Source organism: Convolutriloba macropyga, chromosome 11, assembly GCF_964194025.1.
Source record: "Convolutriloba macropyga chromosome 11, txConMacr16.3, whole genome shotgun sequence".
In the NCBI taxonomy this organism is placed as follows: domain Eukaryota; kingdom Metazoa; phylum Xenacoelomorpha; order Acoela; family Convolutidae; genus Convolutriloba; species Convolutriloba macropyga.
Genome location: NC_134478.1, coordinates 41,446,770 through 41,463,862, shown reverse-complemented (window position 1 = coordinate 41,463,862; position 17,093 = coordinate 41,446,770). Strand labels below are relative to the sequence as shown.

General features: G+C 35.5%; 1 protein-coding gene across 9 annotated transcripts in view; it reads left to right on the top strand.

Annotated features, from left to right (window-relative positions):
- The window catches only part of LOC142349449 (tight junction protein 1-like), a 158,630-nt gene that overhangs the window by 95,422 nt on the left and 46,115 nt on the right, over positions 1 to 17,093 (top strand). For all 9 annotated transcript variants that reach the window (XM_075401022.1, XM_075401019.1, XM_075401017.1 and 6 more), the window contains 5 exons: positions 11,375 to 11,448; positions 11,964 to 12,192; positions 15,459 to 15,556; positions 16,110 to 16,376; positions 16,803 to 16,901. In XM_075401022.1, coding sequence (XP_075257137.1) covers positions 11,375 to 11,448; positions 11,964 to 12,192; positions 15,459 to 15,556; positions 16,110 to 16,376; positions 16,803 to 16,901 — 767 coding nt within the window. The remainder of the gene's footprint in view (positions 1 to 11,374; positions 11,449 to 11,963; positions 12,193 to 15,458; positions 15,557 to 16,109; positions 16,377 to 16,802; positions 16,902 to 17,093) is intronic.

The following is a 17,093-nucleotide window of genomic DNA, read 5'->3' as shown; positions in this document are numbered from 1 at the left end:
GACTGTTAAGTTCTGTCGGTCGAGGGATATATTCTTTAGTCGATATGTCTTTAATTTTGAGTTATAAGATTGGATCTTATAAATATTTCCCTCTGGTAGCACTCTGTATTGGAGGCCCCAGTCAAAGTTTGGGTGTCCTCTAAATTGCCTATTCCTCGTTCTTTCTTCGTTGAATTTCTGTTTTTCCAATCTCTGGCTCATGCTAAGGATTCGTGGCTGTATAGGGCAAATTGTAGCTGTGGGTTTCATGTGGGTGGCTGTCGGAGCAATCGTAACTTCTGTTAAATCCAATTTTTTTCTCCTCTCCCGGTATTGATAGTGTGAATACTCTTCCCTGGTGTAGTTCGTACTGGTTGTTGTTCTGGTGGTTCCTGTTGCTGGCCCATCAGTTCCTCGAAGGTATCGGGGAGAATGAAGTCATCTAGGTCTGGCATGTCATCGTCACCTTCGTATCCTAAATTCTAAAAATAGAAATAACATAAATGTGTAGTATGGATAAAATATTTATTTTCTATATATAACAAACTAATTATTTGTGTTTTTATTTATAGTCGTGTATATTTTTTAAAGTCATTATTGCTTTTATACGGGAGAAATTGGATTATCTCCATTTTCTTCTATTGCAACATTGTTTTCATGTCTTTCATTTCTAATTGCACTATATAATGGGTGCGGAATATGTGGATATAGATTAAAGTGTGTTTCTTTCATTTCAGTTACTAAATGTTCAGCATCATCTGGCTGTTTCTCATTGGTTGTCTCATTTTTAAAGATAGAAGTCATAATAGAAGTGAACAGAATATTGTAAGTGGCAAATAAGATGATTTTGCCAAAATTAACAGAAGCTCCTGTTATTTTATGTATTTGTAGGGCTTTTACAATTGTTACAACAATTTGAATAATAAATTTCAAGAAAAGAAAAGCGGCAAAATAAATTCCACATTGCTCTAAGATAAATTGTGTATAACCGAACATTTCTATATAGCGGTTATCAAAGAAATTAGGAGAAATAAAAGAGTCTAAGTAGACTGTTCTCATTGGATAGTTAAGATAAGTTCTATCCTCACTTTTAAAATTATCTTGAGAAACAACAAGTTCTTTAGAGAAAGTTTGTATAGCATCTTTCATTTCGTTATTGAATTTAATTCCGCGCCAAAATTTCTTTAATTCTTGATCAGTAAACAAATATATTTCATCACTATCCTGGAATTTGTATTTAGTTAATCTCTGTGGAGCAATATTAGGTTCAAAAACAGAGGGTCCTTTGACTCTAGTTATACCCGGTGTTAATTCAACCCAGGAGTTATCATCTTCAATATCTAATTGAAATAATTTATCGTGTTTATCTACACATGATCGTTCTTCAGCGCTAGTGTATGTCTTTCTAGTAATTGGATCAACGAAATGTATTTTATTTTGATACATTATAGGAATTCTATTATAACATTTTTCCATAATTTGTAAGGGTGAGAAATACTGTGGGCAATGATATAGCCATGCAACATTATCATTTGTCTCTAAGAACATTGAGCGATTATTTGTTAGTAAGAATCCAGCCATACGTGGATTACTATGCGAATAGACTAAATTTGTTCTCTTTATAGCACGTTCTAACTCACAATCGGTTTTTATCATTTGTAAATCTAAAAGCTGTAGTCTTCTTATATTAGTATATTCGTAATAGTCAAATTTCGTTCCCATATGCGCTTCATAATTTATTCCTGAGTGCAGATCAATATTTGGCTCTCCATTTGTATATGAAGTTCGTTTTACGAGCAATTTGCCTCTTGTGCTATTTACATAAGTATTTTTTACAACATTTGAAATTGGTTTTTTTGCCTTTCCTGTATCCATATCGAATCCTCCTTCATAATGTATATATAATGAGCTATAAGGAGTAGGATAAACTATTTTGTTTGAATCGCAAATTGACTGTGGATTATTATAAATCTGAAAAATGAAAGTATTTCGTGGCCCTTTAAATGGTTGCGCACGTCTAATAACAGCTTCTGTTGATTCAGGTTCAGTTTCATATTCTCTTACTATATAATATTTTCTATCTATTTGTATCATTTTTACTGGAGCTGTGTGTAATTCTTCTATTATACAATTTTCTCTATTTTCCCATGTATATGCATAAGGATCAGTTGATCCACTGTCACAGCCATTTTTGTTTAGACTACAAGGCAGAGGAATATTATAGTGGTTATTTACCGTTCCATCTTCTAAATTTACTAGTAATTTAATATCTTGCATATATGTCTCGTAAGTATCGTGGTAGATCCATCCTGTTTCTGTGCACTCATTACTGTATTTATCACTAACGTCGCCCTTATTTATAACTGTTTGTTTCTTTACATTTTTTGTAAATGGAACTTTGTTAGTGTTAATAGTCGCGGAGCCTGTTTTCTTAGCTTCGAGACATTGCTCGGCTGTTAATTTAATATCTGAGCTAATAGTTGCTTGTGTAGCGGATAAACCACTATCGTCAAAAGTATCACAATACCACTTTAGGCGTTGATGTGTAGCTTTACACATAGTTGCTTCTAATTTAGTTTTATAATTGCGCTGCATAATAGTAGCAGTTGCCTCACTTACTTTTATTTTCTCAGTATCGATATCGCATGGAGCTATTTTGTTTAATGAGTACATTTTATTAGAATCTATTTTAGAACAATCAAAGTGTCCTACTTTTACTTTCTTTAGAGTATTTTTAAATTCGGAGTCTGCGTTGGCTCCATTTATTGAAAGTAGTGTGGAAATTATTAGAGGTACAATTACAGGTACTCTCATATTGAAAGGGTAGAAGTTTGAACAAAGAAGAATTATAAATTTACTTACTTCAATTATTTCGTCCAACACTTCTGGATCGGGCTCGGGGAACTGAAAGCTGGTTAGCTCAACTGTTTCTTGTTCTGAATTCATCTTAATATTCAATTATGTTAGTGAAGGTATGAATGCTTGAAGGGATTTTAAATTCGAAGTTGAATTTTAAGGCAGCAAATAGACTTGATGTTTCTTTCACTAGAAAAGTCTCTGTGGTTAAATCGGAAAAGAGGAAAGTAGCGTAAATAACGCTTAAGTCGTTAGCAGGAAAGAAAGTGGATTTCAATTTGCCTAGTTTGCCGTTGATTCTGATAAGCATTTAAATGCTGACTAAGAGATGAAGAAGGAAGAATGATTTTTTGTGATATGCTCCCTTATTTATAGTGTGCAAAATGGGCTGTTTCATCTCACTTTTAGAAATATGTCTCAAATATTCCCATTTTTAGTGACGGTTTCTGTCTTTTTATTGGCTGGGAAGATATTCCCATTTTTTAGACCAGTTTGTGCAATTTCATTGGTTTTCGTAGTTTGGGAATGTTTATCCCATTTTTCTATTCAAGTTTTCATTTTTTATTGGTTTTTAGAGTTGGAGTTTCTATTCTCCTTTTATTTATAAATGATGGAATTTGATTGGCTAATAATAAAATCTTTTTGTTCTGTGTATTTAAATTTTTATTTCTTTTTATCCTTTAAAGCGTCCCATGGAATAGGATCAATAAATAACTTTGTAGCAACTGCTTGTCTACCAGACCTTCTGGGTTCAGTAGGATATAATTTTTCATTTACTGATTTATTAGCTAGTGGGGTTGTAGGTTGTGTAGTAATGACTTGTGAACTACTCTGAAAGTTAAAGGGACTTATATCATGTGCTAATGGTTGGGGGGAATGAGGTGTTTGTGGATAACTAAGAGGTCCTCTTGGATATGGGGTAGATATATGCTGTGGCCTAAATGACTTACTAGGCGAAGTAACTTGCTGTTGTGTGTTAAATAATGTTCGGAGTCCTAATGTGTCAATGCCTGAATCAATCGGAGGGTTATTGCTACTACATCTAGTAGTAGTATTAGTAGAAGTAGTAGTAGTGGGTCTATTATTTGGGAGTTGCGGCGGCGTTTCAACATTGTTGAATACTGGCCAAGGCATATAGTGCATAAAATTACTAGGTTGGGTAGTGTTAAATTTGTCTATGTAATGCCTGTTATAGTTATCATAGAATTGTTCGGGTTCAGCATATACAGTAGTATAATCGGCGATTAAGGGTTGTATTTCTCTTTCCTTCGGAAAATATTCTACTATATGGTTTCTATGCACTACTCTTTTTTGTTGCGTCTCGTCTCCTTGTATTTCATATGTTGTATTAGTTATATGTTTTGTAACAGTGTATGGACCGGACCGAAGTGATTGTAGCTTCTTAGATATAAGCAAGCTCTTAGAATGATTTTCTAGTAGGACTTTGCTTCCAATGCTGATTGGTCGTCCGAGCTTAAATCTATTCCTATATTCATGGGCTTTATTTGTAACTTGACGACAACGAGTATAAGTATTGCAATATATGTTCTTAAAATCTGTTTCGCGTTGTAGTACAGTATTGGATAATCTATTTTGTAGTAGATTATCTACCTTTTCGTTTTTACACGAATTTTTACAATGTGTATGCGACGGCAAGTCCTGACAATATTGAGATATACAATTCTTCTTATTATCCCGCAGCAATCCTAGTCTAAGTGAAATAGGTATTTGTGGCTTTATTCCAAATATAATCTCGTACGGCGTATAACCAGTACTATAATTCACTGCTGTATTATGCGCAAATGCAAATTTGTCAACAAATTTTGCCCAATTGTTTCCAGTAGTATTTAGAAAGTGTCTAAGATAGTTTGTAAGGTGCTTATTTTGAATTTCTACTTTCCCGTTAGTCCAAGGGGAATATGCTGTTCGTGGCCTCAGTGTAATTCCAAGCTCAAAAGTCCAGTTTACAAAATCACTACTCATAAAAGCAGTACCGTTATCATGTACTATGTGCTGAGGTATTCCGAAGATAGTTATAAATTTCTCCATTTGTTTTATAGTCTCGTCAGAAGTAGCGGACTTAACAGCATATACTTGTACATATCTAGAGAATGAATCTACAACTACAAGACAGTAGTGTTTGCCATTACTAGAAGGCCGAAAAGGTCCTTTATGGTCTATATGTATAGTGTGGAAGGGAGTTGTCTCCAATTCGCCCCATTGTTGTAAGGGTGCTTCGTTTAAATCGTGTCTTTTACTTTTATTCTTTTGACAATCTAAACAATCGTGGATTAACATAGTAACCCATTTGTACATTCCGGGCCAGTAAAAGAATCTGGATATATTGTTTAATGTACTAGCATCGCCACGGTGGCCACTCATAGGGTTACTATGTGCTAGCTCGAAGCACTTTAGAAATAGTGAGATAGGAATACATATCTTTAGTTCGAAGGAACCATTCTCATTAGGTTTATTGTAACATAATAGTTTATAACTCTCATCTAGTAGTAGTAACTTATATATACTCTTGTAAGCCTTTAATGCTTTACATTGTCGAGTCATATAGTAGTGTTCAGGTTCTTTGCCTGATTCTATCCATTTCCGTACTATATGTAATACAGGGTCTTTATTTTGTTCTTGTAGTATAGTGTCAATATCTAGTTGTGCCCTTTTAGCAAATTCAGTTAACTTCGTTAGCAAATCAGAGCAATCTGATTTGACATTCTCATTATGTAGTGCTGTTGACTCTATAATAGTATAATGCTTTGTACGCTCCTTGTAGATTTCTTTTGCCTTCTCTAGTGCATGTATTAATGTTGGATCGACTAAATTATCTATAACATCACTAAATTCGTCGTCATTATATCCTGAGTCGTCCAATTCTACATAGTTTACTTCTTCTTGTATTTCACTATATGTATTATCCGATTGTTTACTATCTGTGAGCTTAACTATTTGATTTATATTTTTGCCAAATTTGAAATAGTCGGCTACATTATGTATAGCATTACAAGAGTCTGTAAACCCTTCGGGTGCGTCAGAAATACTAAAATCATTATCCGATATATTCATTACTTTTCTTGTTCCACCTTGTACTTGTGCTAGTATAGGATAAGAATCGTTAGACGAGTTTGTTTTATCCTCTTTGTGCAATACAGAGTAAGAGACTGGCTTTAAATCCGAAGTGTAGAAATTTATATCCTTAGGTATTGTTTTATGTTCAATCTGAAATTTCTTCGCTTCCTCTATTGGGACTTGTTGACTCAGTAAATCAGGAAATGCTAAGTTCTTGCCTTCGGTGTATATAATTTTTAAGTTCTGGAATTTAGTTAGGACGACTTGATATTTGAAAAATCTGTGCGAAAGTTGTCCGCGCCTACACCATAAAAATAGTATTGGCCTGTGATCGCAAAAGAGGTATATGGGAAATGGCGATCCTATTAAATAGAATTCATACGTTTGTAGTGCGGATATAATTCCGCATAATTCTCTATGCTGTGGGGACATTTTCTGTTCAGCTTTGTCGAATACTCTAGAGTTCGCTGATACAATTCTTTTTCTATCAGGGAATTGTTGTATAAGTATACAACCAGCGCCTAAGTTAGACGAGTCAGCATGTATATGAAATGGGTAGTTCGCATTTGGAATTGCTAGTGATATATCATGTACGAACTTTTCTTTTAGTATATTGAATACTTTCTCGTGTTCTTCTTCCCATTTGAAATTTACATCGCCTCTTGTTAAATCGTACAAAGGCTTAGCATCTATATGAAAATTTATCACATAGTTCGAGTAGAATCCCATTGCTCCTAATACGCTAAGAACGTCAGTTTTTGATTCGGGAGTCTTTAAGTTTCTAATGTCGTCAATACGCGATATAACTGGAGAAAGTGTATTTTCTGATATAACGTGTCCGAGAAATTTTACTTTTCGTAAGAAGAACATTGTTTTATCCAGTGCGGCTTTTAAGTTAGCCTTTCTTAATAGAGCATGATATTCTTTTATTATATTGAACATTTCCTCTTTAGTATTAGATTGTAGTAGTGTATCGTCAATATATGTAATAGCCTTCTTTTCTTTTATAAGAGGTCCGAATGCATAGCGCATTAATTTACTAAAGAAATTGGGTAGTGGTTTTAATCCGTAGAAGCCGACTTGATAAGTATATTGTCTTCCTCCTATTATAAATCCTGTTAACTTTTGTGTTTCGGGCGTTAGCGGCACTTGATGATAAGCACAAGAAAGATCGCTGCTTGTAAAATATGATCCATTTACTCGGGTTATTAGAACTTGTAGTGGTTCTAACGGCCAACTTTAATTACTTGTGTCAGTAATAGATTTTGGATAGCGAGCATCTATTACTAGTTTGACGTAATCCTTCTTGGGAGGGATTATGATTGGGTTAACGAACCAGCTATTCATATCGTCATGCTCATCTAGTTCTCTTATAATGCCTGCTTGTATTAACTCGTCCATCAGTAATTCGAGTTTATCCCTTAAATGGAAGGGTACTCTACTAGGTCTTTGCTTTTTGAATTCTGCATTTTTTATTAGGGGTATATTAAATTGTTGTTTAGCACGGCCAATGTCATATTTATGATGTGAATATACATCGTTGTCTGTAAGCAGTATATCTGCAAGTCGAAAGAATTCGTTCTCAGTCAAGTCGGTTTGTGTAAAATCGAATTTTTGTAGGAATTCCGTTTTATTGAAGTGAGTATTTTGTCCAGCATGTACACTTGTAGTAAATTTATCTATTAATTCTTTTACTTGATATTTTGAGCGGAATATTGGAAATTGTTCTCTTGATTTGGGTTGGCATATCCTTTTTGCCTCTTTAGAAAAGTCAGTGGCAATATCATCCTCGCTTTTACATTTCTCTACTAGTTCTCCTGCGGATAGCTCCATTATTTCGGCGATATGCTCGTCAGTGAGAGGGCGATTTTCTATATTATTTATTAATTGTAATTCTTTGCCACTAATGTATACATAAATAATTATTCCTGTGTGTTTAAAATGTTCCTCTAGTTCTTTAGCTATTCTTTTCCACAGTCTGGGGTCTCCGCCACATGCTATCTTAGGCATAGCAATACATCTTATGCCGTCAAGCATAAGTGTTTTTTGTAGTTCACAAAATACTGAACAAGTTTTACTTGCTTCGTATGGGGGAGAGTTATAATATTCCTTCATTACAAGACTATATATAATTTGCTGACTATACTCATCTTGAAAATGTATTAGTTCGTGGTCTACCTTATTCTCCGATCCTATACTTTTAAAGTATTGTAGAATATTCCTCTTTAAGTTGGGGTATCTTTTAATAAGGGAGGCAGTAAAGCCTTTGTCTAATACTAAGTCTCTAGATATAGTATGGATAATAGGCATATTAGCGTCGAATATCGAATGTTCGTCAAAGTTAATATACCTAATACACTCAGCAGTTAGGTCAGTGGATTCGGATATAGTATTTGTAGTTGTATTTAGCATAAAACAACTATCAAGCTCTTCGCATTTATTTATAACAGAATAAGTAAATTCGTTACAGTCACGAATACTGTATTTTTGTGTATTGTTTGTAATATCACATATAGTAAATCCAATTATCCCTTTATTTAGTGTAACTTGATGATTTTTGTGGTTTTCGATGAGCAGGGGAATTTGTTTTTAGTTCTTAGTACAAATAGTATTTATAAAGCACAACTCGGTTTTTACTGTAGTCCTATTAGGTACAAAAGAAGTGCCTTTCGGAAATATATCTTGCTCACTACACTTGTGTTTGTAGAGAAATGTAGACTTAGGTGGGATATATAGAGGCTGGTGTATTATCACTGCGTTCAATTTAGAGACTTGGGGATGTTCCTTTTCATTATTTAGCGAGCCATAACTAAGAACTCCTTTATCACTAGTCTTGAGTTCTACTGCTGGAATATCAAAGTATAATGCTTTAAGAAATGTATGACAAAAATCTACTCCTAATAAATTAGAAGTTTTCTCCTCAGTAACCCATACTCTATGATTTGCTTTATATTTCCCATCTGTATCAAAGTATGAAGTTAGTATAGTGTAGCCTATCATGCGTATTTCGGAACCGTTATAGGTTCTTGTTTTATTGCCTGAAGTCTGGATATTTATTTGTTGCCCCAATTGGTTAAGCTCAAGAAATTTTGGGTAATTTATTATAGTGCAAGTTGATCCTGGGTCGATCATGAATTCTATTTCTAAGCCACTATGTTTTTTATTGTCTCCGGTAGCAAAGTGATATAAGTTCAAGAAAATTCGGGCTTTGGGATTTGATGTGATATTCTTATTTTTCGGAGACCGTACTAGTTTAAAGGAAATAAATCTGAGATAGCGTCACAATAGTCAACATTGTTTTCTTCCTGTTGAATCCAACGAACGTTATTTTCATTTTGTGTATTATAAGACTTTGTGTCTTGTTGTAAAGTAGGCCTTGTATTACTATGGGCTTGATTTCTATTGAATTGGTTGTTTTCACGCTCATAAAATTGTTGAGCAGCATATTCATTTTGCCGAAATGAATTTTCTTGGGGAAATCTTTGGTCATATTGCTTATTTTGGTTAAATCAATTGCCGTACTTGTAGCCGTTCTGGTTATTATAGAAAGAATTCGGGTTTTGAGCTCGGTTGTTATAACTATTATTTCTACTATTATATTGGTTGTTATTCCAAGCACCTCGTCTGTAGTTATTACTAAATGTAGGCTTGGTCTCTTTTTGCTCTAATAATTCTTTTCTTATCTTTTGTACTTCGTCGTCTAACTTCTTTTTGTTACAAGTAGAAATAGAGTGTCCGTGGTTTCTACAATACTCACAGAACCTAGTATTATTGGCTCGTCCTTTTATATTCGGGTCTCTATTGAAGTTGCTTGTATTTTGTATAGCACTTACTTCATTATTTTTTATTAAGCTTGTAAGTTCCTTAATTTGTGTCTCTAAGGACGATATTTTGTCTGAAGGTTGTTTAGCCGAATTCTCATTAATAACTATACAAGTTAAATCTTGTGTTATCAGATGTTCTTTTAAATCGTCCCAACTTTCGTTAGGTTTCTTAATACGCCGTTCATGTGCTTTTCGCTTTAATGAGGGGGGTTGCAGTCCCCTTATAGCAAAATCAATATATTTCTGTTCTCTTTGTCTGGATTGTATTACTGCTTCTTGCGCTCGATCAGCGTTAGCTACATTTGTTAAGTCTTCTGGCCAACCTTTATCAACCGCGTGCTTGACTCTATGAAAATAATTTTTTATTAATTCACCTTCTTGTCTAGAAGCATTTTCTACCTCTAATCTATGCTTAAATTTATCACGACCGTCAGTAAATCTATCAAGAAAGTCGTTTTTAATATCATTTAAGACTTTAGCCTCGTCGATAGTATTAAACCATTCTAAGGCTGTATCGGTTAAAAGGGACCCAAATAGAGATCTCTGTCTATTTTCATAACTCTTTTTCCTATCAAGATCAGTAGGAACAACTCCTAACGAAAATTTTACTTTTTGATCAACAGAATTCCAAAAGTCAAGAGCACTCTGACTGGGATCGTTACCTGAAAAAGTAGTTAAAGATACATTACTCAGAGAAATAGGAGCATCAGCCATTTTTATTTAAAATACTTGGACGTTTGCCAAGTCTTTATTTTATCTAAGATAAATTAAGTGTTTCTGTAAGTACCAGAGACAACTTTAGATAGTCTAAGAATTACGTCATCTGGGTACAATTTATTTTTATTTGAGAACTTAGAAATTTTTCTAAGTCTTTTATTAAAGTCAGATAACTGACGAAAGATAGAAAATTTTAGTAATAGCTGATACAATTTTAACATATGATTTAAAACAAAGTGTTAAGTTCGACTTATTTAAGTCAGAACATAGAAATGAGACAACTTGGAAACTTTTCCTAAGTTTTTTGCCTCGCAGCAGATTTTATTTAAGTTAAATATTAAAGTTAGAGTCTTTAGAACATATAATTTACTAACCTTGAGTGAGCCTCACTGGTCGCACCAATTTATACTCGCCGCTTAAATGGGAGTATACAAAGAGAGTTTAACTTTAAAGTTCTAAAGACAAAAGGAATGGAATTAAAAATTTTATTATAAAAACAGTTAAGGCGGTACAATATGAATAATGAGTTAAGCAATATCGATATCATATGTTTACTTTATCAATCTATTGAGCAAGTGTGTGGTGACAATTGAAGAGAGGAATATCAGATGGCTAACTAAATTGGAATTGAAGTGAACAAATGGTTGAAGTGAACGATACTGAATAACTGGTTGATATAAAAACTAGCTTCCTATATATAGTCAGCAAAGTGGGAATTAATTTCCCATATTTTTAAAAGTGGGATAAAACATCCCATATTAGTTTTTGGGATAAAAGTTCCCATTTTATTTTTGGGATAAAAGTTCCCATTTTCTCATTTTCAGTACACTGCATAACCCTGAGCAGCGGTCACGATTCATAGTTTTGTAAGAATTGTGCTAAATATTTTGAAAAAATGATTACAACTATTATTATTGTTTTAGCTGATGACTTCGCTCCGAACGTGATCAACGGATCTACCGTAAATATACGATCAATACGAAAAGTCATGGACCAGGTCTGTTTAGCTTGTAACTTGAAATTTTATAAAAAATAAATAAAATACGGCTGTATTTTATGAAAATACAATTCTTATAAAATACAGCGCCTAGTCATAAAATAATTTCTTAGTAAAAACAGAATTTAAAAAGAGGCCAAATAATGTGAGTAGTGGGGATTTTTATGCCCAAATAACATTAATGACAACAGTCTATCTGAGATTTATGTCCAGAATTTCGCGCGTTAACCCATATTTCCAGACCATTTAACTTTGAACACCAAACACCCCAAATGGTGCATTTATTTGAGCCTGGAAATACCGATTTTTGACCTGGAACCTCAACATAGGCGATGATCGTTTCTTGTATCGAGCTATGACCTCATCATTGCCAATTTTGATCCAGCATAATCGTTTTTTTAAATGTCAACCTATGGTCTTACCTATTCAAATGCAGTCGTGAATCATATCCGTTGTATTTCTCCTCCTATGATCAACAATAAATGCAAACATTAGCCCTTATCTGTCTGTTCCAGAACTGTCACTGTGTCCTTGACATCTCCCCCGGGTGTGTCCAGTGGCTCAACATGGTTGGATTGTACCCGATTGTGATATTCTTTAAGCCAGACAGCAACAAACACGTCAAGGCAGTTCGCTCCTCCTTCAAGAGCCAGAAGGGCGTGGGAGGAGGGGGGCAGAAAGTCTATAAGGAATTGTATCAAGTCGCTACTGAGATTGAGAGACACTACTCACACCTCATATCAGGTCGGTTTCTGTGTTGATTGATTCTTAAGATCTCTTCTGTCCTCTCTGAAATCTTCAGGGTACCAGTTGCATACAGTCGGATATTGTATCGAAGATTATGATGTACAAAAATAGGATCTATTTTTAGAAGTGCTGTATTCCGGTACCGTTTATGACCTCTCATTTACAAATTACAGCATGTTGCAATATAGCAAGTTAATATGTATAAATAAACTTTGCACAAGGGGGGGGCGTGATAGTTTTATGCCCATTAAGCTGGGACGTCTGAAGAAGATTAGATAGAAAAATGCAAAGCGCCAGTGGGGGCAAGTAAAACATATGTAAAGGTGAGAGGGTGAGGTGTGGAATAATATAGTTTTTAAGCTTCAATTCACACCCCTAAAACTTAGATCGTTTTCTGATTTTGTTCATACATCACAAAATTTAATTTCTGTACATTTTGTGCTAATTGGGCCCTATTTTAGCTCTGTTGACGACAAAATCGAAAAATTTCTTTGACTTTGTCATTTTGTTTTTACCATGTATCACTAATTTTAATTTTGCAATAAAACAATATTTTTGCAACATTAGTCTTACACAATTTTGACCGTTCATTTGTTCTATATCACTACTTCACCACGCTACAACTTTTTGGGACGAGAAATAGAAATTAATCAAATGATGGTTTATGAACTTAAGACAAAGTTACTCGGTTATTCATTAGTCTTGATACCTTTGCTGCTGTTCACGAAACCTTCACCCTGATATGGTATTGGTTTTTGTGTGAACAAGCATGATTTTAACCGCGGATTTAGTTAAAGTACCTAAAGCGGTCTTGATGTACGAGGGCCAAGTGTATTAACGGAGCCCGTGAACGTCCGTGCAAGTCCTCTTAGCGGCAAATTCATCTTGGGAAATTTCTCTAAAACTCCGTCCAAAATCATCCTCATCCAAAGCTGCCTTAAGTCAATATTTGGTCGTCTATTCAGCGGAAGAACACACTCGGTCAGCAGCTAAATCCGAAATTGTCGGGTTCCCTGCTACAACTGCGCGGAATTCTTCACTCTAAATGTCGTCTGGTTTAAAAGGTCTCCAGGAACGTTGCGGAATTGTCTGGCGGGTTTTATACTAGGGTTGGAAAAGGGTCTGATTACCTCCCATTACTCATTAACTTTCTCTGAAATTATAAAGCTCCCAGGTTTTTTCTCTTTCTGCCCCCCGTATTTTATGCAACCCCCGTTACGTGGCATCACATAATAAATCAATGTGTAATAGTTTTGCACATACTTTTCAAAGATTAATTAATTTTGCACCTACTAAGCGAGAGGTGCATACACGTGAAACACGCTAGCCCCCATTACGGTGTCTTTATGGTAAATGGCGTTTATAAGTTATGTGAACAAAGAGCTAGGGTTGTAATAGGAAAAACAATTTTTTTTTGAAAAATGTTTATGTGATCCCAATTTTTTATCAAGTTTGTGCTTTAGCCACGTGTGTTTTTAATGTCGAAGTGCCTAAAAATTGTGTAAAATGAGGCGCTCTTGTTATTCAACCGAGTTTTTCTATAAACCGCAATGGGAAACAGAACAGATGCTGCGTGTTATTGGATAGAAAGTATTTTTTTGCTGAACATACAGATAGTGGGCATCCTTTTGACAACATCAATGATATTTTTTGTTTTGCCCCGCAGTGTTTTCATGCCCCTCAATTACAGTTTGTGTTTTTATAGAGCTTATTACTGTGTAAAGAACACGTTTACCTAGAGGCGTTAATGTTTTTGCCTACTTATCGGGGGACAGAACAGATCTCATACCAATTCTATTATTTATAGCTAGCCGACTAATGTCTGGCGAAATGCTCTCAGACGACCGACGAGTGGATGGTTTTGGTAGTAGTTAGCTGGGGCTCAGGCATGCCAGCATTCAGGGGCGCGAGTGGAGTGGGGTTCAACTGTTGAAGGATGGTGGTGTTAGGATCAAGCGTTGGGGGGGGATGGTGTGGTGTTGGGAGGTTTTGTTGGGGGATGGATGAAGATAGACAGGGTGTTGTTTGGGGGTAACATGGAGAGTGTCAAACTTGTAAGATTAAGAACCGCCCTTCACGCCGCGAAATTGTTACTTTAAAACAGTTTCGGTAAATCGCATACTTGAAGACTAGTGAGGCGTAAGTCTCTAAGCGAGATGATCAGCCACTTAATGACGTCGAGTTATTGGGTCTTTCCCATTATAGCCCCCCCCCGAAAAAATTATAGCCCCCCCCCAAAAATCAAGTTATAACATACAATTAGATTCATCATTTATGCTTACAATGGTTGGTTACAAGTTTTTGTTTTGTTCCAGTATCGAATGCTGGAATTTTCCAATCGCCGTCATTATTTCATGGAACGGGTCCAGGTTTTTTCGAGAAACATGCTTTCTGAACAGGAACTCTTCAAGATACGAATCAACAAGATACGAAGTCAACTAAAATCAATTATAATGGGCAAGCCCATGTCATCATCCGGCGGCTCGCCTACAATGATTTCTGATTTTGTGTTAAAGAAATGGTTATTAATTTCAGTGGCTTGCCTACATCGATTTCCGATTTTGTGTTAAAGAGGTGGTTATGAATTTTCATCTGGGGGGGGGGGGGCTATAGGTTACATGCCCACTACCCTGGGAGGGCTATAATGGGAAAGACCCGAGTTATTTAATGTGCCTCTTAGTTTTGAAAAACACTTAAAATTCGCAAAAACTATCACTTCTGATGTCGAAAAAATGATCATAAACGCTCGAGTTGGTCAAAAATTATAAGGGTTTTGACCGTTTTCCCCTAAAAATACCAATCCAAAACGATCATTTCTTATGTTTTGGACTCGAACAAGGGACCTAAGGATCTCAGCTTGCAATCTACAGTCCTCCGCTCTACCAATTGAGCTATCGGTGGCTGGCAATGTGCAATTTGGTCCAAGACCAATTTATAGGCTTTTCAACGTTAATTAATTGCATCCAACAGCGATATTAATTGCACGGACCTTTTTTATTATTGCCCCGCACAAATTGTAAGCCCTACGGCATGGCATATATATATATATATATATATATATATATATATATATATATATATATATATATGCCGTAGGGCTTACAATTTGTGCGGGGCAATAATAACGTTTTTGTACTCACTTATATGGGTGGGGGATAATAAGAAGGACCCAATTCTACCTTATTATGAAAATGATGTTTGATCTTTTAATTGAAGAGATTTAGCTCAAACATAAATAAACTCAAATCTTGGGTCTGTTTTAGACAAGATCCACCTGTCAGCTAACAATGTGTGGTATGCCAAGTTGACAGACACCATCAAAAAACATCAAGCAGCCCAGATTTGGCAATCAGAAACACCCGTAAGCAGCTTTTTTTACTCTTTCACACTTTGTCTTAAATGAGTACCCCCCCCCCCCCCTTTAGATGGGCTCATTTCAGTAAGGGACTATTTCTAATAGTTATTTCGGTTCGAGTAACCCCCCTCATCTGACAGATAATCTGGATTAATTTGTTCACCATATAGTTTGAAAGTTTTCCCGAGAAAAACCTTTTTGCCTATTTATAGTTCACAATTTTGCGTTGAACATTATTTCAGACTAAAAGCGTAAGGGCTCCATGTTCTATGTTCAATGTGACTAAGTAACTTCTAACGCGCAACTTTAATTGTCATCGTAAATATAGGTTACAAGACCCTGATGAAGTCACTCACAACATTCTACACACCAGAATTTCGAAGTGACTTCAGAAGACTCACTTAACTTTAATTGCAACACGCTCTTTATTGAAAAACTGGCAACCGAAAACTTGCCACTGCAGAGACGGAATTTTGAAAATTTCACGAGCATGTTTCAATGGAATGATTTTTTTAACAAGCTATTGTCGAAGTTGACCAACATTCAGAAACATTTTCAGAACGTGGATCCGGCAGCAGTTGCTGACGTCAGCTTGTCAGTGGGCCAGTGGGCGAAGGAGGGGACGGGGACTCTAAAAAGGGGTGCTTTGGGCAATACCAGTCTGAACAACACTATGGACGGGACCTCTGCTGGTACATTTGGTCGCAGGGACAGCAGCACTTCGAATCGTAGACCTTCACATCAGCAGAACCCTGGATCGAACCCGAATGGGTTGAATGGTTCTCAATCTTCGACACTGACTGCGTCACATCGGAACAAATCTGGGGTGGGTGGAAGAATTCTGGGAAACACTTAAGCTGATAAATGAAGTATAATTTTCAAGTTATAACTTGAAGTAAATTCAAGTTACTGAAAAAATTGAACACATCACAAAAAATTTTAAATAAGTAATTTGATCATTTATAAACGATAAATTACATTACTTTATTGTTTCTCGGGGAATTTTAAGTCATATACTGAAATCAGTTTTGTGTTCTGCGAAGCCAACGAATACGCCTCCTCCTTATTGTCTAGCTTGGTTGAAATTGGGATATCTGCAACACCTCGGCTTCGATAAGCAATTGATACTTGTGCCAGCCCAAAGAGCTTAAATTTGTTTGCAACAATTTCTGCATTCAATATTATAGAGATCTGTAACTACATCATTTACAGAACTGAACTCAAAGAAGGATCATTTTTGAAATATTTCCAGATGCAGGAGCGGTCCAGGTCTGCCTCTGGAATTTTGGAAGACAGAGTAGGGGGCGGAGAAGGCGTGTATGAGTCATTCGACACCCCGCCTGGGCCCACGGTTAGTTTAAATTACCCGGCTGTTTTTATGTTGACCAGTTCCCATTGTTCAAAGTTCTTAAAGAATAAACAATCACAAGAAACACTTGAATTAGAATTTCGTAATTTATTACAAAGCATAATTTGCATCGGTAAAGTAAGTCTAATTTATTTAAATTCAAAATATGAAAACGGGTGAAAAACATGGGAAAAG